Source organism: Dacryopinax primogenitus (assembly GCF_000292625.1).
Source record: "Dacryopinax primogenitus strain DJM-731 SS1 chromosome Unknown DACRYscaffold_19, whole genome shotgun sequence".
Taxonomy (NCBI): domain Eukaryota; kingdom Fungi; phylum Basidiomycota; class Dacrymycetes; order Dacrymycetales; family Dacrymycetaceae; genus Dacryopinax; species Dacryopinax primogenitus.
This window is the reverse complement of record NW_024467216.1, coordinates 497,155-520,306: the sequence shown is the minus strand read 5'-3', so window position 1 is coordinate 520,306 and position 23,152 is coordinate 497,155. Positions and strand designations below refer to the sequence as shown.

General features: G+C 52.2%; 8 protein-coding genes across 8 annotated transcripts; 5 read left to right on the top strand and 3 right to left on the bottom strand.

Annotated features, from left to right (window-relative positions):
- Positions 1-2,718: 2,718 nt before the first annotated feature.
- DACRYDRAFT_110902 (uncharacterized protein) lies at positions 2,719-3,948 on the bottom strand (the record flags this gene model as incomplete). Its single annotated transcript, XM_040769142.1, has 7 exons — positions 2,719-2,775; positions 2,821-2,901; positions 2,961-3,087; positions 3,133-3,459; positions 3,504-3,748; positions 3,794-3,867; positions 3,915-3,948. 7 exons carry the CDS (start codon positions 3,946-3,948, stop codon positions 2,719-2,721), a joined length of 945 nt encoding a protein of 314 aa, XP_040625358.1.
- A 2,661-nt stretch (positions 3,949-6,609) lies between these two features.
- On the bottom strand, positions 6,610-8,426 carry DACRYDRAFT_90992 (MFS sugar transporter; the record flags this gene model as incomplete). Its single annotated transcript, XM_040776987.1, has 6 exons — positions 6,610-6,695; positions 6,748-6,835; positions 6,889-7,410; positions 7,462-7,581; positions 7,631-7,893; positions 7,943-8,426. 6 exons carry the CDS (start codon positions 8,424-8,426, stop codon positions 6,610-6,612), a joined length of 1,563 nt encoding a protein of 520 aa, XP_040625357.1.
- A 721-nt stretch (positions 8,427-9,147) lies between these two features.
- Positions 9,148-11,169, top strand: DACRYDRAFT_96614 (glycoside hydrolase family 51 protein; the record flags this gene model as incomplete). The annotated part of the gene is made up of 9 exons (XM_040777388.1): positions 9,148-9,332; positions 9,379-9,705; positions 9,756-9,782; positions 9,842-9,922; positions 10,019-10,209; positions 10,259-10,337; positions 10,388-10,448; positions 10,497-10,647; positions 10,702-11,169. Exons 1-9 carry the CDS (start codon positions 9,245-9,247, stop codon positions 11,167-11,169), a joined length of 1,473 nt encoding a protein of 490 aa, XP_040625356.1. The 5' UTR covers positions 9,148-9,244.
- Positions 11,170-11,371: 202 nt separating this feature from the next.
- Positions 11,372-11,980, top strand: DACRYDRAFT_24507 (uncharacterized protein). Its single transcript, XM_040773704.1, has 2 exons — positions 11,372-11,867; positions 11,920-11,980. The coding sequence occupies exon 1, from the start codon at positions 11,397-11,399 to the stop codon at positions 11,706-11,708; it is 312 nt and encodes a 103-aa protein (XP_040625355.1). The 5' UTR covers positions 11,372-11,396; the 3' UTR covers positions 11,709-11,867; positions 11,920-11,980.
- Positions 11,981-12,680: 700 nt separating this feature from the next.
- On the top strand, positions 12,681-15,200 carry DACRYDRAFT_83603 (P-loop containing nucleoside triphosphate hydrolase protein; the record flags this gene model as incomplete). The annotated part of the gene is made up of 10 exons (XM_040776632.1): positions 12,681-12,711; positions 12,758-12,858; positions 12,892-12,972; positions 13,028-13,313; positions 13,369-13,528; positions 13,585-14,087; positions 14,144-14,542; positions 14,594-14,655; positions 14,741-15,022; positions 15,075-15,200. The coding sequence occupies 10 exons, from the start codon at positions 12,681-12,683 to the stop codon at positions 15,135-15,137; spliced, it is 1,968 nt and encodes a 655-aa protein (XP_040625354.1). The 3' UTR covers positions 15,138-15,200.
- A 950-nt stretch (positions 15,201-16,150) lies between these two features.
- Positions 16,151-17,892, bottom strand: DACRYDRAFT_57324 (cytochrome P450; the record flags this gene model as incomplete). The annotated part of the gene is made up of 4 exons (XM_040775431.1): positions 16,151-16,583; positions 16,638-16,925; positions 16,976-17,494; positions 17,546-17,892. The coding sequence occupies 4 exons, from the start codon at positions 17,890-17,892 to the stop codon at positions 16,151-16,153; spliced, it is 1,587 nt and encodes a 528-aa protein (XP_040625353.1).
- A 1,037-nt stretch (positions 17,893-18,929) lies between these two features.
- Positions 18,930-21,417, top strand: DACRYDRAFT_24505 (uncharacterized protein). The gene is made up of 5 exons (XM_040773703.1): positions 18,930-19,168; positions 19,230-20,214; positions 20,292-20,431; positions 20,485-20,750; positions 20,805-21,417. The coding sequence occupies exons 2-5, from the start codon at positions 19,931-19,933 to the stop codon at positions 21,156-21,158; spliced, it is 1,044 nt and encodes a 347-aa protein (XP_040625352.1). The 5' UTR covers positions 18,930-19,168; positions 19,230-19,930; the 3' UTR covers positions 21,159-21,417.
- A 1,496-nt stretch (positions 21,418-22,913) lies between these two features.
- DACRYDRAFT_57596 (uncharacterized protein) lies at positions 22,914-23,130 on the top strand (the record flags this gene model as incomplete). The annotated part of the gene is made up of 2 exons (XM_040775455.1): positions 22,914-23,027; positions 23,080-23,130. The coding sequence occupies 2 exons, from the start codon at positions 22,914-22,916 to the stop codon at positions 23,128-23,130; spliced, it is 165 nt and encodes a 54-aa protein (XP_040625351.1).
- Positions 23,131-23,152: the final 22 nt, after the last annotated feature.

The window sequence follows — 23,152 nt, the reverse complement described above, 5'->3', positions numbered from 1 at the left end:
TTAGGGCAACACAGGCTGACTAAGTCTGCTCACCTAAGAGTGCCAAGAGTCTAAGCAGGCAACAAGGAAGTGGAGTAGACCTGATGACTAAGACCTATCTACAGTATAGGTACCTGTGGATGATCCTAAGAGACCAAGTCTGAAGAGACAGTCCCCAGGCAGAGTAGGCCTTATATTTATACCTCTGTGGTGGAACCTGCTAGAACATCTTGCTTACTCAGCCTAGTCAGGTGATCAGGTCATATGACCAAGGATGAGGTCATATGAGATCATGCACAGCCATGCACAGCAGGTCACCTGACCATCCAATCCTTCCAGCAGGTTCCAGCACATGCCAAGGTATACCAGCTACTTCCATGTCATAAAGGCTTAGTCATGTCTCTTGACCAAGCAATGAGCTGGTGCCCTGACAACTCCCTTCAACCAGCAAGTAATGCTATGTATGTACCAGGAGACAATTGACCTATGCACATAGACAAAAGAATTTACATTGGTATATGATGCTACATTTGGCATGAAACAGACAAAGGACATGAAATGGTATGCAGCATCCTCACTGCAAAAAGGTGATTTGGTTCTGTGTGAAATGCAAGTCCGCAAGAGGTATGATAATAAAGATGATAACTTACCAAATGAAAAGCAATCATTTGGTATTGCCTTTCAATTTGATGCCATATATTTTCTAGATCACGCATCTGATGCACCTTCTGTAGAGGAGACCATGTCATACAATTTTTAGTCATAATGATTCATGCACATGACACTAGCCACGTGGATCTGCACCCTTGTTTTATACTGAATCACTCTGTGGTGGGTCATACACTGGCACAGGTGTATAAGGGCAAGACAGATTCACTCCATGCACAAGCCTCTTTCATCCTATCCACCACCTCATCATGGTTGCTCCAATGGATGAGCCCACTTCTGTGCATGCACCCATACTGTATTTATACACTGTCATACCATGCGCATTGTCGAGCTGACTCATCAACAGTGCTCACAATCACTCTCCTGCAACCAACATTGAAGATGACTCCACCGCTGACTTTGCACATTGTGTCGTGTCACTCCCAGACACTGAGCCAATTGACCTGCTCTGGTACAGCCCAGCCAGTATCACCATCTTTGGTCAGCTGGCCAAACTGGATAGCTTGGCTCTCGAGGTTGTGGAACTCTGTGTCAAGCTCCACACAGCACACAATACAATCTTCCGCCAGCAATCTGCCATAGTTTCACTCCCCAAGTTATTGGATGAGAGAGAGTCCTGTTAGGGCTATGCACAACATCTTTTTGCATTCATGTGGGGGGGTTGTTTTTGCGTCAAGGAGTCATGTGAGGTGGTGGTGTGGTTAGAAGTCACCTGAATGTCTTTGCATTTGATTCCATTCTGTCAGCCACTGTGCACATTGTCTCAGACTCTTGTTCCCATGTTCTCCATTGATCATGTCCCAGCCCACTGGCAATCAGCCCCCTTCCCATGGCTCAGGCTGTTCTGGGGCTATCCGCCTGCACTCTGCCAGCCTTAATGTGGGTTCTCCAGTATGTACTATTGTTGTACATACTCTGCGCATGGTACTGACTCTATTTGCAGGGTTCCCTAAATTCCGATTCTATGAATCTCATGGTGAGGGCATCATGGGCAATATCTCCTGTATGCTTACGTAGGGCAGGCTCCTCATGGTACACAGTGACCATTGTCAGTGTCTCCTGGTCATGCTGTTACCCAAGGTAGTGGGAAGCAAGCAAGAACTGCCCATCCCATGTGCATGATCAATCCTCCCTCTACAGGATCAACCTCCATTCCTACACAAGTCACTCTTCAACCCATGTATGCTGTCCCGGACCTGGCTTCCCTTTCCTGTGTTGACATGCACACAGATGGTCCACTAATGTACACGACAGTATCTCTGAAGACTGCAGTGATGACAACAGCAAAGATAACAATGCTCATTGTCCAGGTCACTGGGGACCCAGCCCAGACATCTTTGCCACCCAAACAACTTTCCTTCACATGTTTGAGCACCAAAACACTGTACATGTCAATGAACTTGCTGAAACTCATCACTGAGTAGTGTTTCTCCAAGATCAACTCATGCATGCAAATGGTGTCATATCTGAGCTGCACCGCAAGCCTGGGATGGGCAAATTGAGAACACTGCACAAAGCTTATGCCGGCCTCAAATGGCATGCAGATGGCAGTGACTTGGCCATACAGAACTTTCACGTGGGGCCTGATCTCTCACACATCCCAGACCAACTTTCCCACATTCATCAGCTTCAACTTGAACTCGACTTGATCATTGCAAACAACACAGAACTTCTGTGCATAATCAGCGACAACAACCATGAAATTTGTCAGCTACATGCATTGTTAGATGATGAGAGAGAACTTGATAGGTGGATTCACGAGCTGACAGATAGGGTTGAGGAGCTGGACAATGAGACTCTGGCCATTGACAATTGACTGCTGAAGCAGAGGATGATATGGTTTGGAGTCGAGATACAGGAGGCAGCAGAGGAAGAGTGAACTTGCTTGTCATTTGTTTCACCAATTCTCCTTCATCATTACAAGACCTTAGATAATGCACATAATGCATCTGTATCCTTCTTATTAAGCACTATGTGCCATAGTCTAATGAGACACCATGATGATTCATACACAATGGTTTGGATTGCTTTGTGTGCCTGTGGGTACAGATTGTCTCCTAATATGATAATTCATGCCGTCTCCATCTTCTTGAAATCGACAACAACCCAGTTAATCTTGTCACCAAACTGTAGAGTCATCAGCAACAGCAACAATTGCCTGAATGCTCTTACACCTTCTGCTTTGGCATGCTCAGCTACCACAGTCATCCTCCACTTGTGCATGTTGGGCTTGCTGATCTTCCTCTCATATGTCTGTTACAATGCCCTCTGTCCATGTTGAGACAGTGCACATAGTCAGAAACACAACATACCTGATCAGACTCCCTCCACACCAGCATTGTTCCCGCATCCACACCAATAAGACATGCACTAGCAGAGTTGAACACATGACACCAACATTCTTTTGTCCCGTCCATGGCTTTAAAGTTGAGGTGATACCTAACAATAGTGAGTTAACCTATGCACATAGTCTCCACAACTCACTTAGGGCCTAACATCAGGACGTTTGCACCACACTGCTGGCAGCTGTAGCTACCATCCACATTCCTCCAGTCCGGCTTTGGAATCTTGTTGCAGCTCTTGAAAGGACAGCCCATGTGAATGTAATCTTTGTGCATGGTTCCCAGGAGGATGTTTGCCTCCACTAGGAATGTTGTGCAAGACAATTTGCCCAGATTCTTCTCCATCGCCCACTTGATCATGTGGGTTTCCATCACCTTGATATACCAATGGTCAGCATGACCATCAGAGCTGTACGTTCCCATTATCATCCACCACTTCTCCTTCTCCTTACCGTTCTGGTGATGATACCTGCAAGAATTAGTCACAATTACCATGTGCAATGTTGTACATACCAAAACAAGAGCACCTGTGTAGCAACATTGTTATACTTTGTTAGCACCTTAGTGTGCACAACATCAGTCTTTAGGCAAGGGCTGTTCAGATAACCAACGGCAGCAGACTTCAACACCAGCATGCAGCCTGGAGCAGCATTGAAGATGTGTGCAGCATGATCCCAAAGGACAATGTGCATGCAGGTGAGGGAATCGTCCATGACCCACAGCTTGCAACAAGTGGAAGACGGAATGGACTGATGACCCTGTGCACAGATCAAAATTTACTCAGAGAGTGTATACAAACATACCTTTGTTGCCTTTGCCCCTGCCAGTACCCTGCTCTTGATGAGCCTGCCCATCCTGTTGATGATGACCATGATATCTGGCCATGTCAGCATAACAGGTATTTATGCGCATGGTTCAGCTTACCCACAAGCTCACCAACATCAAGATGTTCCACCATGTTAAGACAAGAAAATGAAAAAAAAAAGATATTCAGGAGCTCTGCAATGTTATTGACCTATCAAGGGTCAGCATAATGCATAGACTTTGTGCATAACTTACCAGCTCCATGTGGGTGTGCTTCTGCCATATGAGCTGGTATTGGTGTGCACACCATTTAAATGCTAACACGTTCTCATCAATCACTGGGTATGATATACAATAGACCTATGCACATCATTTAGTATGCATAATTGTATTTGATATCTCTTACCTTTCCCTCTTCGGCACCTGCAAAGTACACCACATTGACACCCCAAGCCATGAACTCAATTTCCCCAGTCTGGTTGATAAAAACATAAGAGTGATGCTGGCTCTCTTTGCCGCCGGGGAGAGTGTGGGGCTTCGGGGGGTTCTTCTCATACAGGTGAGCATACAACACCACACTGCACAGAGTGAACAGTATATATGCGAAAAAAAAACTTACATGTTACTGTGCACACTGATCTGCACAATCTGGTGGTGTGTCTTGTTTTGCACGGTATGCATACACATACTAGGAGCAACAGATGTTCCAAGGGCAGGTTCTCAAGGTGCTTCTGACTGTCCTTTGTGTCCAACAACCCACCATTCAAACCTCTGCACATAGTTGACCGGTCCAGGGGGAAGCACAGAGTATTGTGCAGGATATGACACCACAAGGTGGCCATGCCAGACAGCCTTGTCCTGTCCAAGATCAGGAAGGTCAAGTATGAAGTGCAGACACATACTCTTTGCCTCAACCTTGGAGGACTCTCTTAGCTTTGCATAATCAATTATTTGAATAGCTCTGCACCAGTGAGACCAAACCCTGTGCACAGTTAATCTACGTACCCTTTTGTCAAGCCTGGAAGAAAGCCTTGTTTAAAAAGAAACATGTCCAGCACTGACAACACCTTCAACTTTCCACTTCTCAACTCTGCCAGCATACATCCATGTGGTATGACAGCCAGCAATGCATCTGCATCCACCATGTAAACACTGTGGCACTGGTGAGCATACACTGTGCATGATAAACACAATGTGACTTACAGCCAGTCAGCAGGTTGCACAGGCTGGTTTGTGCATTGATCAAGACCTGCTTGATCTGCAGCACTTGCAGCACAGCACTGTAATGCTCAAGCTGGGTCATCACCATCACAAACAGGGTGTTTGGCATAAGGGGGCAAGTAGGGTCCATAAGAAGATGTGACATAGCAATGTTTAGATGGTGCGCACAGTGTGTCAGACAGTGGTGGCAGATCAAGAGTCAAGCCCATTGCAGTGCACACCAGCACAGGGAATCAGGTGCAGTCTTTTTGCTTCCTTGTCACTTCCGCACACGTGGTTCCCCAGGGTGCGCGGAGCGGTTGTCTATATACGTTCGGAGCGATTTGAACCTTCGGACTACTACCTAATATACCTAATCTATATTACCTAAATTTATGTAGGGTCCACTTCTTCCTTCCAATAGTCCAGTCCGGCCGAGTTCGACATGTCGTTCGAAGAGCAGTTCGAAGGTCGGATCCGAACTCGGAAATTCGAATGTGCAGCACACGAGATTGAGCTCCACAATTTTTCCTGGGCACCGACAATCTTGATCCGTTCTTGTTTGAGACTACAGCATGCCTGTGTCCTTTCTCGCTGGTATGCTAACTGTCGTCGATGCTATGTCTATCATCTGGGATGTGTCCTCACTTGGAATCTAACGACACGTCCTTATGCGTTCGAGCTATTATTGAGCTCTACATGCACTCATTGAGCTCTGCCTTGGCGTGTACGGAAGCTCTGTGGAGAACATCGCATCTTGGTGCAATTTTCTGTTCAGAACTGCTCCGGTATCGTATATATCGCCCTCCTCAGTCGCGCCGCACGCCATTGATCCCCCAAACCGTTCACAATATGACCTCTCTCCTCCTTGCGACGCTTAGCATGGCTTTGGTGAGTGGGCATGTTGCCTTCGCCTATTGTGCTGCACATTCGAATTTCAAGGTCGGATCTGATGTTCGAACGACGCTCCGAACGACATTCCGAACGAGGTCCGAAAGGACTATGAGAAGGCATGGGAAGGAAGAATGGACCCTATACACAGCCTTAGGTCATATGGATTAGGGAGGATTCGAGTCCTTCAGATAGGGACGCTCCTTCGACTCTGGTTATCTCCCTTCACTTACATTATCCTTGATACTAAACCTTTCCTCTACAGTCAATCATTACTTTTACCCTCTGATTCCCTTATTCCGACTACCGATTCAAATCCTTGAATCCCGCTCCGCAACACTCGTTACTAGCCTTTCTAGTGTTCTCCTAATCACTCGTTCACTTCGGAGGGTCGTCGGGTTGCTTGCGCCTTCGGTAGGCATTGGCCACACTCCTGCCTGGGGTTTAGAAACGCGCGTCGAACCTCGAATCGGTCTTCGGACCTCTCGCTCCTTCGAAACTACCTTCGATTTGGCAGATACTACGTCTTGGAACTACCACTGCCTAGGCTCAAGCTACTATTGTCAACTCCCCCTCCAGCGGACTTACTCCTGAAGGCTCATTGGGAGGTGTAGAGTACACCAGCAGGAATGGCCCGTATTTGCCGAGCAGAGTATTCTGATTCTCAAACGATTCGTCTGTCATAGCTATATAACATATATGCAAACTTAACACAGAAGCCTTACTAAGCCATTGTGTCAATATGCTGTGAATGATCCTTCTCCGGCGAATATTCGTCTCTGCGAATGCTCATCTCATGACGGAGTACTCCTGCTCAAACGTGTCAGCGGTGGGAATGGTTGGGTCACGACCCATGACAAACCTTGAGTGAGCGCCTCCTCCGCTTCGCGGCCCTTCATGATCTTCGTTGCTTCTTTGTGGAACGCCACAAATGCTGGAGTAGTCTCAAACTGCGCGGATCGGTTATCAATGGGTGGCCCACTGTCAACTCGATTACACACACCAATTCGTCCATCTCCTCCAATCTCCTCCCAGCTGTCTCGGGATAAAACGCCCACATGGTCACAGCATTCGTGAACGAGCAAATGGCAAAGACCATCATGTACCTCCATTGAACATTCTTGAACGCGATGGGTGTGACCTCCGCAATCATAAAGTTACTGACCCAAGCGGACATGCTCGTCAGACTCGTCCCCTTGGCACGTGTGCGAGTGTTGAATATCTCGGCTGGGTATGCCCACGACAGTGGTCCAATAGCCGCAGAGAAACAGAAATTGAAAGCCCATGTCATGAGGATGAATATCCAACCCGCCGCCACCTGGCCACTGATGTTGGGGTAGTTGGCCATGATGGCGGTTGCAACGATGAACCAGATCGTGTCGAGCAAATTTGCCCAGATGAGGGGCTTCCGACGTCCGAGGGCGTCAACGAACAGGACACAACAGGCTTCTCCGATCAGGGCGATCACGCTATTGATACTTTGAACAAGCAGAGTCTGGTGCGCTTGGAAACCGATGGCTGAGAACTGCAGCATCCATCAGCATGATCGAGGACATAGGGGAGCTGGGAGGCTTACTATCTGAGGGCTGTAGTATTGGATCGCGGAGACGCCGGTCATCTGTACTGAGAACTGGAGAACGAAACCCAGCGCAAGCCTGCGGAAATTGGACGGCACAAAGAACAGCTCTCCCCATGACTAATTTGGATCAGCTGGAGAACGAATCTGGTGTGTTCGTAGCACTTACGACTTGCCCAATCTCCGCCTCCCTCTTCAATGCCGCGTTAATATCTTCAAGCTCAGCCACCACAAATGGGTCATCGATATTCCCATGTGCGTGCAGACGGGCCAGGTTTGATAAGGCCTCTTCTTGTCGACCCTTGGATGCGAGCCACCGTGGCGATTCGGGGAAGAAGAGGATGAAAAGGAAGAGGGGCACGGCGGGAACGATCTGGATACCGAAGGGAACACGCCATTGGCGTTGATCTTGCCAGAAGAAGGCACCGTAACCTAGTTCACCACTTAGCAAGGAGCAAAGAAGAAAGGGATGATACCATACCGATCCAGGAAGCCACGAATGCGCCTATACCGAGGAGGAATTGTGTGAGTGTGATAAGCTTTCCCCTGATGCTAGGGTGTGCAATCTCGCTCTGATAAATTGGCGCGAGAGTCGCAAGCATACCGATACCGAATCCAGCCAAGAACCGCCCAACCATGAGGGTAGCAAGGTTCTGAGCTGCCGTCTGCGATATCCCTCCTACCATGAAGACCACCGTACTGCCCATGATGGCCCTCCTCCTTCCGAGGTAGTCACCCAATAGTCCGGCCGGGACGGACCCAAACAGCGCACCGAGGACGAGCAGGGAGACGATGAAGCCTTGCGAGGTGGGGTTCTGTGTTGAGGCGTCGGGGCCCATTTGGGCGAGGAAGGGCTTTCCTGGTAAGATGGAAGAGATGACACCCAAGTCATATCCGAAAAGAATCGATCCAAGGGCTGCAAAACACCCGCAGAGCCAGGTGTAAACGCGCGGCGAGAGCGGCATCGCTGAACAGTTCGAAAGTGATTCCAAGTGCAGAGAGCAGACTGTAAGGTTGGTGCTCCTACAAGACAAGCACAATTGCAGTCACTGGGGACTGCGAACCATCGCACATCAGGCACGCCATTTTTATGATTATTTAAAGCGTTCCTTCTTGTCGAAGCCGCTCGGGATCTGGTTGTCCGACTACCCGAGAGTCACACCATCACAGAATTGTGTTTACCGCATGGTACCAGTTCAAACACAGCAGAAGAAGACAAGAGGAAAGAGTTAACCAAGCGGATACGGGCGGACCGGTGTAATATCGCTCCGCATATATTTGGAACGTCGCGTAGATGTGCGATCGTTCCGACAGATCGAAGAAGACACGATAAAGAGAAGAACGCGACTCGCTTGCTTCATCTAGCCAGCCATGTGAGCAAATCGTAGTAGTTGAACTGCATGGTGCGCAAGAACCCCGGAAAGTAAGTTTGTTGGATACTGAGTGATCGGGGATATGAAAGGGCAGCCATACCCCGGATACTTGAGCCGGTGGTCAAGACGAAAGAGGGAGCAGAAAAAGCGCGGCAAATCCCCGTGGGCGCATCATGACCACGTGATTGACATTTATTCGCGAAGCTGACAAGGGCCAATGATCTCCCCGCACCGTCTTTACATCGGAGTTGCCCTCCACGCATTCCCCGCATTCATTCATCTCGGAGTAGTAACATGCCGAACTCTGACGGCCATTATGTTTGCCCAACTGGGAACTTCAGTTGGCTCTCACTTCGCTCTTCTGCAACAAGCTCTGCCTAACAACGATCTCCTCGTGAACAGCAGCGACAATGTCACCAATCGAGATTCGAATCGATCCAAAGCGCGTCATCTCAGAAGTTGACCCGCGCATCTATTCTGGCTTCACAGAGCATATGGGTGCGTCTCTATATCTGTCCGCTCTGCAACCATCTAACACACCCAGGACGATGCATCTATGGCGGGCTGTACGACCCTGGCTCTCCTCTGGCAGATCCCAAGACCGGTTTCCGGAAAGACGTGCTCGAAGTGATCCGCTCGTTACGAGTCCCGATCGTGCGCTACCCGGGAGGAAACTTCGTTTCCTCCTACAAGTGGCAGGACGGGATCGGACCGCGTGAACTGCGCCCTCGCAGGCCAGAGCTTGCGTGGCTCGGGGAAGAGAGCAACCAGTTCGGCACGGATGAGTTTATGGCTTGGTGCAAGGAGGCGGAGGTGGAACCTTATATTTGCCTGAATATGGGCACGGGAACGTTGGAGGATGCATTGGGTTGTGAGTACATGTTTGCCTTGTATACTTGATTATTGACTTGGTCATGCCAGGGGTGGAGTACTGCAACGGTACCTCCAGTAGGTCTACATCTTGTTCACCTCTAGTAGATATAACCCCAACACCTCTATTTCAATAGACACCTACTGGGCGAGCCAGCGCCGGAAGAACGGCCATCCCGAGCCGTACAAAGTGAAATACTGGTCACTGGGGAACGAAGGTCCGTCCCTCCACCCATTCACCTCATAAACACACTCATCACTGCATAGTCTATGGGTACTCCCTTCTCCCCCTCCACTTGCTTAGCTAATCCCAGCCAGACCATGGCAAGTCGGCCAAATGACAGCCGAGGACTACGCCAAGACTGCCTTCCAGTGGGCTAAGGCGCTCAAGTTGCTCGACCCGAGCATTGAGCTCATCGCCTGCGGAGAAACGGGGTACGCAGCCTGGGATAGGGACGTGCTCAAGGTGCTCGCCCCGATGGTGAAATACCATTCCCTGCATCAGGTACGTGTTCTTCTCCGAAGGGTATGTCTGTTCTCACCTATGGTGATAGTACACCATCTCCGCTGGTGATCATATGGTTAACGTCGCCGGCCCCGCAGGCGCAGAGAAAGGGATCCAGATCACCAAGAGCATGTCCCCTCTCCTCCCTGCCGGATCATGCCCTCCTAACCCAGCCCAGGCCTAATCGAGTTAGCGCGAATCGAGAACTCCGTCCAAGAGCCCATCACGATCTGTTTCGAGTGCGTCTCCTCCCTCCCTCTCTGCTTGCGCCACTGAATGCGTGTCAGCGAATGGAACGTCTGGGATCCGAAGAGGGCTATCGGCTCCCAAGGCGCGGAAGAGCACTACGACCTCTCGGACGCGCTGGCCGTCGCTTGCTGGCTCAACGTCTTCATAAGGCAAGCAGACATAGTCAAGATCGCTTGTATTGCGCAGTCCGTGAGTCCCCTCCCGGCTCCCTCCAACCCTATACCCCTAACTGAAGAGGAACAGGTGAACGTCATCTCCCCTGTGATGACACGCCCCGATGGGTTATTCAGGCAAACGACCTTCTACCCTCTGTTCCTCTTCGCGAACTACATGCGCGGCTCCTCCCTCCAGGTATCTGTCTCTTCCCCGATCTATACAGGGAAAACGAGACCAGAATGGATACAGCACGTCTGCCCGCCTCCGTTCGTCGACGTTTCGGCCGTCCTGTCCGAAGACGGGAAGGAGGTCCGCCTAGCAGTGGTGAACCGGCATCCGGAGGCCGACCAGGAGTTGGAAATCCACTTTGCGGGCGTGGACGTTGGTGCTGCTGTGAGGGTGTATGAGGTGTGGCATGAGGAGGGACTGGGAGTGAGGAACTGGTTTGGGGAGGAGAGAGTCCGGGTGGAGGAGAGGAAGGAGCAGGTGAGGGAGAAGTTGAGGGTTAAGAAACACTCGTTTACCCTTTGGTGTTTCACCCTCCTGGGGGCCTGAGACCGATACCTACTGTGAGGGCACAGTGTCTAGCAAGGCTGCTGACTATAATGTGAAGAGATGAAGAGACCGAAGGCAGAGAACGGTATAGGAATTACAACTGCTAGGTAGCATAGGAATACAGTGGGTATATGATACAGTAGGCATCTAGCGCCTAGAGAGTCGGCTGCACCTGGGCAGCAAGGGCCACTTGGGCCATGGGTGGGCATAAGATATCGCACACGTGAATGGTGCGTGGTGCGTGGTCCCTCAAGAACCTGGTGATGGCCTGGGCTGCTAGGCCGGCCGTTGGTGACGGTGGTAGTGGGACGCTGTCCCGTTCGGTAGCTTGGTTTGGTCGGCATCGCGAGATCGGCAAGGGGAAAATGAAGGGGGTGTCGCAGGAGGGCGTCGGTCGATCACACGACATCAACATACCTCCAATCCCTCACCCACTTCCTCCACTCCTGGTCCTCATCCCTCCGCTCAAGGGCATCCTCCATCCCCTTTCTTCCCCCGCTCTCAAGCTCGGGCTCAGGCTGGGGCTCCCGCTCGTCTAACAATTCCCGTTTCTCTAGCCCTTCTTCAGGGATAGGGGCACGACGGACAAGCACGAGCGGCTTAGGTGAGTCCCAGCATTTGGTGCTCGCTGTTTCAGGGCAGTTGGCGCCGTCCAGCCCGTTGGAGGACATGCTATCCGTTCTCAGCAATCCGGTCCTCTGTTCTCAGTCAGTTTCCGCAAAAAAAAAGGGACGAAGGGAGGGAGCGTACTAGGTCGTAGGCGCATACACCGGCATTTTGATACCCGCAGTCGAGCCGTTGGGAGACTTCGATAGAGTGGTCTGAGGGGGTGTTGCTTAGGTCTTGGGAGGGGCAGGTGAAGAGGCACTTTTGTCTTGGTTGTTGTTGTGCGGGGGCGGCTAGGACGGTGAGGAGGAGGAAAGGGAGGAGGGGGAAGAACATCTTGTGCGTGGGAAGGGTGGAAAGGGATGAAGGATAGTGAGTGAGCTGACTAGCAGCTAGAGCGTCTTGAGGGGAAAAGAGCGCATATAGCTTGGTTTTTATACCCTCCTCTTAAACTCACCTGGTTGAATTGCTCAGCCCACGGCTCACATGGGCGATGATACTTCTGACCCCACCTTCCTTGTGAGAGTGGAGCCAACGCCAGTAGCGACCAGAGTGAAACGCCATTAGACCACGAACCACGGCCACGAACCACGGCCGGATGTATTCTCTTGCGTCATCACGACCCAGGCTGAGACAGCAACAGAGTATGAAACTATTGTCCTTTGAATCTGTTATTGACCGCCTTAGAACAATAGGAGGGTGTGCGATGCTTCGGCCGGGCAGAGGCACGGTGGTGGGCACCCCGAGTTGATACAGAGATGCGCCAATACGAAACAAAAGATGCGAACGCGGCGCAGGGGCTGTGTGACTTCTGCCGAATAGTGCCGGATTAGGTAAGCGAATATGATCGACGAATCTGCCACACGACACGCGATTGACGCCGCCACCGAAAAGTAAACTCAAGGATGCTCGACCATTGTTCTATATCGCACAAAGGTGGGCACTCCCTAACTCAAGTTTGCAGTAATTGACAAAGATGCAGGCGGCCTCGTCCTCTGGACACGGTCATTCACACCCTCCTCCCCATTGGGGCCAGTAAACGCCCTGGTGAGGGAAGCGCTCATAGAGGGTCAGGGCAGGTCTGTCTCTTCCCAGAGAAAAGGGGAAGGGGAAGAGGATGGGGAGACAGAAGGGTACGAGAAAGATGGATACGCGATTCGGTGGACGACGAGTAACGAGATGGAGTTGATATTCGTCGTGCGTCCCCCCTTCCCAAGCACCTAAAGCATACCCTGACTGAGGCGCATCGCAGGTAGCCTACCAACGTTTCCTGCACCTGTCGTACATCCCCTCCCTCCTGGCGCAGCTCAAGTCTTTCTTCCTAAAGCTATTCACCCCCTTCCTCCTCTCCCTTATCCCGAGTTTGCACGCTACCGGCCCAACGCTGGTGCAAGTCGAGGGTGGGTGGGACTTTGACCGCGCCTTCCGGGGGTGGGACAAGGTGGTCGATAGGGTGTTGAAGAGCGTTCAGGAGGAGAGTAAGGGCCGGAGTGCGTTGCCTAAACCTGTACTCCTCGCCGCTGAACCAGCGAAGACTTGTATGCCTCTGTTTTCTGCTTTCTTGCACGGCATCTCACTGTTTTCTCCTCGTAGTACCACCCCCAGACTTGGTATCAGAAGATACCCATACGGAGGAAGAGATCACCCGGAACGTGGAGGCACTCAAAACCCGCTTGCGTGGGCGGGGTGCACTGGCAGGGGGCAGGCGGGGCGGGAAGAGGGGCAAGAAGCCGGCCGGGACGCCGGGTAGCGAGTGCGTCCTTCCTCCTTTCTCATCGCAATATCAAACATCGTAACTGACTGGAGTAGCTCCGGGTCAGAGACGTTCTCACCTGCAAAACCGAAGAAAGCCCAGAGAAAATGGGGAGATTCCGCTCTTTCGCAGGAGGAGATCGCTGCGCTGGACTACTCGTCCGACGCGCCTCCTTCCGATGGCGGAGCGGCGGTTGTCCCGCCTGCACCAGCGCTAGAGGAGCTGGTAGATCAGAGCAGTATGGGCCGGAGGAACAAGGAAGGGATGTACGAAGTTGCCGACCTAGAGTCACCCGAAGAGGAGGAAGAAGGGGACGATATCCTCCTCCGTGCGTTTGGCACTTCTGCTACGCAGGAAAAGCCTGCCCAGGAAGGATGGTTCGGAAACATCGTCTCCCGTCTTACTGGCAGTCGGATGCTTACGGACCAAGAACTTCAGCCTGTACTGGGGGCGATGAAGGAACATCTGATGAGGAAGAACGTCGCTGCTGAGATTGCGGACAAGGTCGTGGAGAGTGTAGGTCGAGAACTGAGGGGTAAGAAAGTGACCGGGTTCAAGGGTGCGTCTCCCTTTCGCCATCTTGGTGGCTGCTGGGTATTGACTGCGTCGGGGTAGGGATAAAAACCGAAGTCAGGGCAGCGCTAAGCGCCAGCATCACCCGTATCCTCACGCCCAAGACGAGCACCGACCTGCTCCTCTCCATCAGAGCCAAACGTTCCTCTTCCCTCCTCTCCTCTCCCGTCCCTTACAGCCTAACCTTCGTCGGCGTCAACGGGGTGGGCAAATCGACCAACCTGTCCAAAGTCGCCTTCTGGCTGCTGCAGAACGGGCTCGAGGTGCTTGTCGCTGCGTGCGATACGTTCAGGAGCGGGGCGGTCGAGCAGCTCAGGGTGCATGTGAGGAACCTTACTCTGCTCGGAGGGGCACAAGCGGGCGGAGGCAGGAGGGTCGAGCTGTTCGAGAAAGGGTACGGGAAGGACGCGGCGGGCATCGCGAGGGAGGCGATTGCTTATGGTGCGTTTTGCTCTCGGTTCGGTTTGTCGGTGCTGGGACTGATCGGACCAGCCAAGGAGAACGCGTTTGATGTCGTGCTTATTGATACGGCTGGGAGGATGCAGGACAACGAGGTACGCCCCTCTGGAAGGAGACCGAAACCGATCAACCCGTTGAGTGACTGACTGACCGTGTTCTCCCTCCTCTCCCTATTCACAGCCCCTCATGCGCGCCCTATCCAAACTAGTAGCAGTCAACAACCCCGACAAGATCATCTTCGTCGGCGAAGCACTAGTGGGGAACGAAGCCGTTGACCAACTGACGAAATTCGACCGGTCCTTGAAGGACTTTAGCGCTTCCTCTGGCTTGGGAGCGGGCAGGGGGAGAGGCATCGACGGGATGCTTGTCACTAAGTGGGACACGGTGGACGACAAGGTTGGTGCGGCGCTTAGTATGACATACGTGACTGGCCAACCGATCTTGTTTGTTGGGTGTGGGCAGGTGGGCCGTCTACCGAACCGACCTTTTGTGGTTGTGGGCTAATCAAGGACAGACGTATACGGATTTGAGGCAGCTTAGGGTCGGGCATATTGTTGATGCGCTCCTGAGGGACTAGACGGGCTTGGCTAGAGGTTTGTTTTGTAGATTTTCGCGTTGTTGCACTCCTCTCTTTGAATGGCATGCTACTGTGAATGGATATGCTGCAGCCGGTACACTACATTGCACACGGCACAATACGTGTTCATTGCACTGCACGAGTACTGTGCTGCACGTCCTAATTTCGAAGCCGGATTCGATGTTCGAACGGCAATCTGAACGACACTCCGAACGAGGTCCGAAAAAGGGATCGGTTCAAGCCGGCTCTCCTGACTCGAATGGCCTCTCCGAACGCGTTCACCCCTGTTGGTCTTATGCTTGCATGGCTGGAGACTCGGAACTAGGATCGAGCCTTCGAAACTATCTTTGGACTAGCTACCCCTTCGGATATCCCATACTGTATAGCGATATCCCATATTGCCTGGCAATAATCCCCGTAATGGCAACACACCCCCTTCCCCTAATCAGTTTGCCTTATACACTTAATATAGGGTGTGGCTAATGATGTACTTCGGAATAGGGACTGCTCCCACTTCTTGGTTTTCTCTTATCTTTACCTTACACCTTACACTACACCCTTAACATACAGCCAATCCTTGCTCTCTTTCTCCCTCCCTCCCTCTAATTCAACCAATCCGAACTCTCGTTCGAACTTTTGAAGGGCACTCCGAGGCTCACATCCTCTCAGCTGCCTTTTGCTAGGCAGCCATTCGACTCGGACGGCCTCTCCGAACGCTCGCGCCTCATTGGGGACTTAGGCTCGCACCTCAGGAGATTCAAAACTAGGACCGAACCCTCGAAGCCTCTTCGGACCCTTTCGGAACGGACTTCGATAATTGCAAGACCTATACCTACGAACTGTTATCTACAGGATTCCTGGCACTACTGTCGACTCCCACTCCTGAAGCCTCATTGGGAGGTGTAGAGTACAGCACATACAATCCAACCTTCCGATATCATTTACCCAATAAGGATCCACATGTTGTATGAGACAAGCAAAGTCTGAGTCGTGCTATTACCCTCACCGTCCGGTCACTTTTCCGCCCGGCCATCAGATAGCGGGCATGAGTTCAGACAGGTTTTCCTGCCTGGGCTTGAACACTGCTGGGAATTCCTTCGGGTGCCTGGACAAGATGTCAGCACGACACGATACAACAAGATACGTAAGTGGACGTACACCGTCAGGCCCTTATCGGAGAAGTCCATATCATTCGGAACGATGTCCTTCCCGTTCGCGTCCTTCGCCTTCTCGATATCGAATGCCCAGAGCAGGTAAGCCATCTCCACATAGACAGTGTTGTTCGCAAAGTCCCGGCCGGGGCAGATCCGCCTCCCGTGGCCGTAGGCGAGGATGTCGTCGTGGTAGCCTGGGAGGGAGGGGCGGAGCTGGCCCTTCTCGTCCAGGTAGCGTTCGGGACGGAACTTCTCCGGCTCCGGGAAGAACTCTGGGTCGCGATTGATTGACCTACAGGAGTCAGAATGGGCAGGGCTAGGGGAAAGTAGTTGGTGCTAGACGAACCAGATGTTGCCAATGCACATCGTTCCCTTAGGGATGACCCATTCCTTGTAGTGAAAGTCCTCGCAGGCGACGTGCGGGATGCTCGCAGGCACACTCGGGCGCCAGCGCATCGTCTCCCTAAGCAGAGCCTGGAGGTAAGGCAGGCGCTCGCGGTCCTTGAACGTCGGGGGATTCTTGCCGCACACCTCGTCGATTTGCTTTTGAGCTGTCTTCATCGCCTCGGGGTGGAGCAGCATCGCCAGGCAGAAGAAGTGCACTGCGCCTACGGTCGTCTCGGCTCCAGCACCGCTATTGATTCATCAGACAATGAAGAGGGGTAAGAACAAGTATACGCGTACAAGAGCGTGCCTGCTGTCCATGCTGCCTCTTGTTGGCTAACACCAAACTCCTTGCATGCCTCCTCCGTGCTCGCCGCAAAGCCCTTGGCCTTGCTGCCGTCGCCCTTGCTTTCCTTGCCCTCTTTGTACAGGTTCTCGAAGAACTCGTCCGTGTCCTTGAAGAAGCGTTCGCCGTACTGCTTCCACTTGGCGAGGCTGGTGGGAACGTATCTCAGCGCAGGAATGAGCTCGACCATGTATGCGAGGGGCATGGCGGACGACAAGAGCGCATCGAGGATCTCGTTCATGTGGTTGACACGCTCCTCGACCTGCTGAGACTGGAACAGACTAGGCGCATCGTACAGCGCACGCCAGATGATACTCGCCGCTGCACGCTGGCGGACGACACCAAGCTCGACACGGGGCTGTTCCAGCAGCACACGAACGAGCCGACCTGCTTCCTCCTCCTGCATCGAGTAGTATGCCTCGGCAGCGCGGATGTTGAACCCTTCGTGAACGATGCGGCGCATGCGCCGCCAGCTACGCCCCTATCAGCACCTGGTCGACTAGTACAGCAGAAAGGGTGCTTACCGATCGCCGTGAGAAAGGGTAGAAACCATTAGCCCTCCGGTCATGTACTCGCCCATCATGATGAACTTTGGTCTGTCACTGCAACTTCCACTGATGCGATCCAGCACATCTGCGGCGGCCTTGGCGGTTGTGAGCACGAGAATCTTCTGACCGGCTGCGTTCAGCGCGTAAATCTCTCCGTGATCCTGCTTCCAAGCGTCCAGCTTGAGGAAGAGGCCATTTAGGGGGATATCGAGCGCGTTTCCGAGGATCGGGAGGCCTTTCGGTCCCGGTGGGAGACGAGACAGGCTTGTGAGCTTGTACGTGACATATGCCACAAGTGCGAAACCGACGGTCCAAAGCCACATCATACTGGGTAGGAAAGACAGGAGTGCAACGAGAGCGATGTCGAGTGAGCGTTTTTGGGAAAGTGAAATGGAACAGACACGGGGCAAAACCGGCACACGTCGGGCTTTTTTGGTGCACTTCAGTGTATAGAGTTCATTCAGGAGTCCACACGCACGACAAACGTAAGGACGATGCGGGCGCCGCGCAACTCCAACCAACCAGAGATGCGGGAAAGCGGGACGTACTCGCATCAGAGGGCTTCACAACGTGCCGTTAATCTCCCTTGTGGGGGGCCAGGGAAACGGGTGCGGCAAATCGAGACTGAATTGGGGTGGCAGAGATAATCACGTTAGAAAGCATGACCGTGATGTCAGTTATCATACCGCCGTGATGTACGGGGAGGGAACATTCTGTGAAGAATAGTAGCCGGTAGAGTTGCACGGAGATGAGATTGCCGCCGGCTGTTCCACCAACCCAAGCGTTGCACAGGCCAAGACTGAAAAACGTTGTCCAGGCTTGGGAGAGGACAGAGAAAGATATAGTCAGGCATCGGTCCAGTTTCCCGACTTTCCAAAAATGTCAATGAATAGAGGAGCTTCCACTGGGCTAATATCGTCTGGGGTGGAACCAATCGGTAACAAATGTTGCCGTTATCATGCGCCTATAAAAGATTAGGGCACATGATTCCCCTAAGGTTGTATTACCTCTTTGACGCGCAGAAGTCCACTTATAATTGCGTGCGGCGGGAGAAGATCAACAAACCTTGATGATGGTAAAGATAATACTGGACCCTGGTTGGCTAGACCACGCTGCACTAATAAATTGAAAGCACCGCCACCATTTCCTAATTTAACTTTGCTTCCGCCACAAGCCCTCCGAAGGGATTGTGAGCGCCCTTCGGTGGTGGGAAAACCTGTTCGTCGCTTCTTCCTTCCCGAACAGCGCACACTTGGCCCACATACAGTCAGCATATGGGCGGACACCGACCTTGCCAACCGCTGCAGCTGCCCTGTCGCATCTCGGAACTGCCATATGAAGCCCTACTGGATTCTGATGTTTTTTTTTTCTGAATCAATGCAGAAGCGTTGATGATGGCTGCGACTCGCTGGCTGCTTCTTGTGCAGGAAATTCGGGCATGTTCTTCTAACACGCAACATGCTATTTCTCACATTGTCGGCTTGTGCGGGCTTAGTTGTAGTAAACTTCTCTCAAGTCCGGTTTGGGTGTGTAAGGAGGCAAAAAGTGTGGAGTCTGGGCACATTCCAGTTCGCACCCTGTTCCCTTAAAACATCATCGGTGCGTGCTATCGTGTTGAAGCCGGACTCGGCACATACCGGACGCGCTCACATTGCCACAGATAATCCTTACAAGCTCGGCTTCGTCGTTCCTCGTCAAGGGGCATTTAGAACAGTTGTGTGCCTTTGCTCCACCGAGGTCACGCACGGTTTGGCAAGGGCGAGCCATAAGAACTTGCGCAGTGTGCGCCGGATTCTGCCTTGATGCAACATGCGGTCATTGGGGAAGTCATACGACCCCTTCTTGGTCTTAAGACGAACCCTAAAACACGCTCGTCACGATTGGGGGAAGGTGAGATATTATGCGGGCGGAGGAGGCTGGCTTCTTTAGCGACCAAATGTCTGCCGCGGCCGTCGGCTCGCCATCCCTTGCCTGGCCAACGTCTCGGTGGGAATATCTCAAGGCAAACGCATATGTCTGTGAATATATTTCGGAAATTCAAGTTCCCGCAGGCTTCCCCGTTACTTGAAGTCTGTTTCTCTCCACCCGACGCGCTTCCCATTTGCATTCCATCCGTCCTTCGTAGATTTCCCCTGGTTCAGATCTCCATTCCTTCCTTTCTCTTACCCTCTTTTCTATCATATTCCTTTCACCAGACCCACAATTTTTGACAACCCAGCCGAGGTCTACCGAACGCGACGCATAGAAAAGGCAACGGACGCGTGGATAGTCCCACCCCATCCTCGCCGCTCCCCGTTTCTCATTCCCCCCGACCTACAGGACGTGTTCTTGAATCTTCGTCCTGAACGCGGTTCCACAGCCATGGTCAACATTGGGATCGATGAGGCCGCCTTCTTTGGCATCATCTGCCTGGCATTTTTCTACGGCATCTTCTTCACCCTCTTCTGCCTGGCAGTGTATGTGCTCGCCTACCCTCAAAACGGCCGACGCGTCAACATCCCCTTCCTGATATCCACCGCCCTGTTCTTTTGCTTGATCACGCTCTACTTCATTGTCCGATGGATGCGTGCGTACGTCGCGTTCATCACTTCCGCACAAGCACAGGCAGGTGGTGCAATTCTTTTCCTGGAGCAGGTCAGCGAATGGTGCGTCGACGTCATGGCTGCTCTGCAGTATTCAGTTGCACGGTCCCAGGGTCTAACACTAGCGCTCTTCCCCACAGGCATGTCGCCGTCAGCACATCTTTATGGGCGGTCACGGGCGCTCTGGCAGACTTGATGCTGATATACCGGCTGTGGCTGGTCTGGGATCGGTCTTATTATGTGGTCATTCTGCCACTTATCATGTGCCTTGGTAGTCTGGGTAAGCGTGCCTCCTTCTGAGACCGATAATATCTGACCTTTTTTGAATCCAAGTTACTGTGTTTGCAGTGGTGTATGAAGTGTCTCACGCAGAGCTGACAACAGCATACGCTACCGCCATCACCAACTGGGCATATTCTTTCCTTTCGCTTGGCCTGGCACAGAATTTCCTCGTCACTGGACTTATTGTGCTCAAGATCTGGAAGATCAACATGGGTGTCCGTGGCCACACGAGCACCGTCGCTTCCCTATGGCCAGTCATCGCAGTGCTTATGGAGTCCGGTGCACTGTACTCCAGCTGCGTCATGATCACTCTCATCGTAAGTTCTCTTCACTAGGCCAGGAAGAACGACTCGTGCTGACTGAACACTTAGACCTACGTGACTCAAAACAACGGTTCTGCAGTGATGACAGATATCATCGTGCCCATTATCGGCATCACCTTCATGCTGATCATTGTGCGTGTCGGTCTCGGATTCACAAAGAGCCGCTCGAACGCGATGACTTCTGGGCAAAATTACCCGTCTCGATCAAACGCCGCGGGGGTGATGAGCTCCCGCCGGCCGCAGCCGAACCAGAGCTCGAACGGGCTCGAGTCCGGCGTCGACTCCGACTACCCCCTGCATGATATCCGCGTTACCCTGGAGCGAGAAGTCATCCACGAGTTCGGGAGCGACAAGGAGCCCTCCGTCCTGAAAAGTAAAGAGCAGGACACGGATTCGATCTAGACTAGTGAAAGAGGGCCACCCCCTCCTCGCATGGCAGCATCTGTGTAAGATCTTCACTTCATATTAGCATATCTTCGCGCTTGAGATATCCTGGCTAGGGAATTCATTGAGATTCAATGTGACAATCTTTGGGAAAAGGGCGGATTGTTTGGCCCGGGTTGTTCGGTGTTGTGATACCTTGGGTCGCGTAACCACTACTGTTTCAATATTCTGCACCAATACAAGACCGTGGCAGTCTAAACCCCGTCCTTTTTCTACGCCAGAAATTTTTGGTGTCGGTCAAGGACTGTACTCTACACCTCCCAATGAGGCGTCGGGGGTAGGTCCGCTGGAGGGGGAGTAGACTGTAGTGGCACGAGCCTAGGTAGTAGTAGTTACGACGTCCAATAGTGGCCAACCCGAAGATAGACTCTAAGGATAGAGCAGTCCGAAGGTCGGTTCGAGGGTCCGACGTGCGTTCCTAACCCCAGGCAAGAGCGTAGCCACTGTCTTCCCTAGACACAAGCAGTCCGACGGGAGTCCGGAAAGTAGGAGTGGCTGCGAGGACTCGAAAGGATACGAACGAGTGTTGCTGTTCACGGATCGAGAATTCGAATCGATGATCGGAACGAGACAAGTAGAGGGTAGAGTAAAGAGTGACTGTAGAGTAGAGGAGTAGTATTGGTTGTAAAGTAAGTGATCACCCGAGTCTGAACGAGTGAGAGCGAACAAGAGAGTAAGTAAGTGCAAGCGTCCCTATCCGAAGTACCCGAATCCTTCTATATACGTTCGGAGCGGTTCGGACCTTCGGGCTACTACCTAATCTATTCCTAATCTATATTACCTAAGGCTATGTCTAGGGTCCACTCCGTCCTTCCAATACATGTCGTTCGAAGAGCCTTTCGAAGGTCGGATCCGAACTCGAAATTCGAATGTGCAGCACAGGACTCGCTGCTTCAAGCTGGTCTGCAGGAAGGTTCTCATTCTTCATCTATGCGAACCTTCTGCAACCCGGCGTGTACACTGTTTGGGGCGGAAATACTGAGCTGGTTTTAGTACACGTTTTGCCGAAGTGATCCATGCTCCACATCAAACCCGAGGGACATGAATGAGGCAGCCCAGTTTGGCCATCGCGCGTATCCCAATTGCATCGGAGAGTTCCCACGGCTCTGTCATTCCTACCACTGGATTGACTCAGCTGGAAGAAGCTGAAATAGCTGAGTTTTAGAGAATAGACGAATGACGGGTGGATTGCTTGTTTGGGAGATGTGGAGGATAGTAAAATTCTGTGGGTAAGAACTCCAAGTAGGCACTTGTGTTGGTTAACAACGTGGGAGCGGTCGTCAGCAACGCAAGCCGCCTACCAAAGACATCTTTATTAGTCTAAAATTAGCAGCCATTGGATATCCACGTCCATGGCAAAGGCAGAGTCGACTAATATTCTAAAGTCTTAACCACCTGCAAGACGACAGTTCAACTTCCGCACATGCTAACGGCCGGAGCTGCGGCTCCGCCCTTCCCTCCGGCGCACGTGGCTCGTTCCGCTCCTTTCCGTCTCTTCACCTGAGCTCATCGACCTCTGCCTCCCCTCACTGCCGTCGCCGACGCTCCATCCGTCCATCCCTGAACCGTACAAGATGCGTCCCACCATCCGCCGCATGCTGCCAACGCGGTTCGACATCAAGCCCACTCCGTGGAACTATATGCCTGTCGGTCATGTGCGTCCTCTTCTCCCCCACCTCATCAGAACCTTCGACTGACAACAAATAGCGTGCCATGCCTTGGCTTGCACCTCTCTGCCTCTGGGGCGCCGCAGCTGGGACGTTTGTTACCCTTCTCATGAGCCCCGTCCCGTTGTTCCAGAAGGATGTGCTGCTCAAGATCCCTGGTGTACGCTTCCTTTCTTCATGTCTTTGGAAAGAGGTACTAACTTGAAGGACAGATCAAGGACTTTTTCGAGGATACCACGCCGATTAGCGACAAGCCTTTCTGAGGGCAAATGGACCACGCTGGGA

Bases quoted from the DNA above. Each gene is read 5' to 3' on its own strand.
- DACRYDRAFT_24505 (XM_040773703.1), top strand. From the start codon at position 19,931: ATGGTCAACATTGGGATCGATGAGGCCGCCTTCTTTGGCATCATCTGC. The intron at 20,215-20,291 runs GTGCGTCGACGT...TCTTCCCCACAG, and splicing joins CTGGAGCAGGTCAGCGAATG to GCATGTCGCCGTCAGCACAT. The intron at 20,751-20,804 runs GTAAGTTCTCTT...CTGAACACTTAG, and splicing joins GCGTCATGATCACTCTCATC to ACCTACGTGACTCAAAACAA.
- DACRYDRAFT_24507 (XM_040773704.1), top strand. From the start codon at position 11,397: ATGGTGCGTGGTGCGTGGTCCCTCAAGAACCTGGTGATGGCCTGGGCT.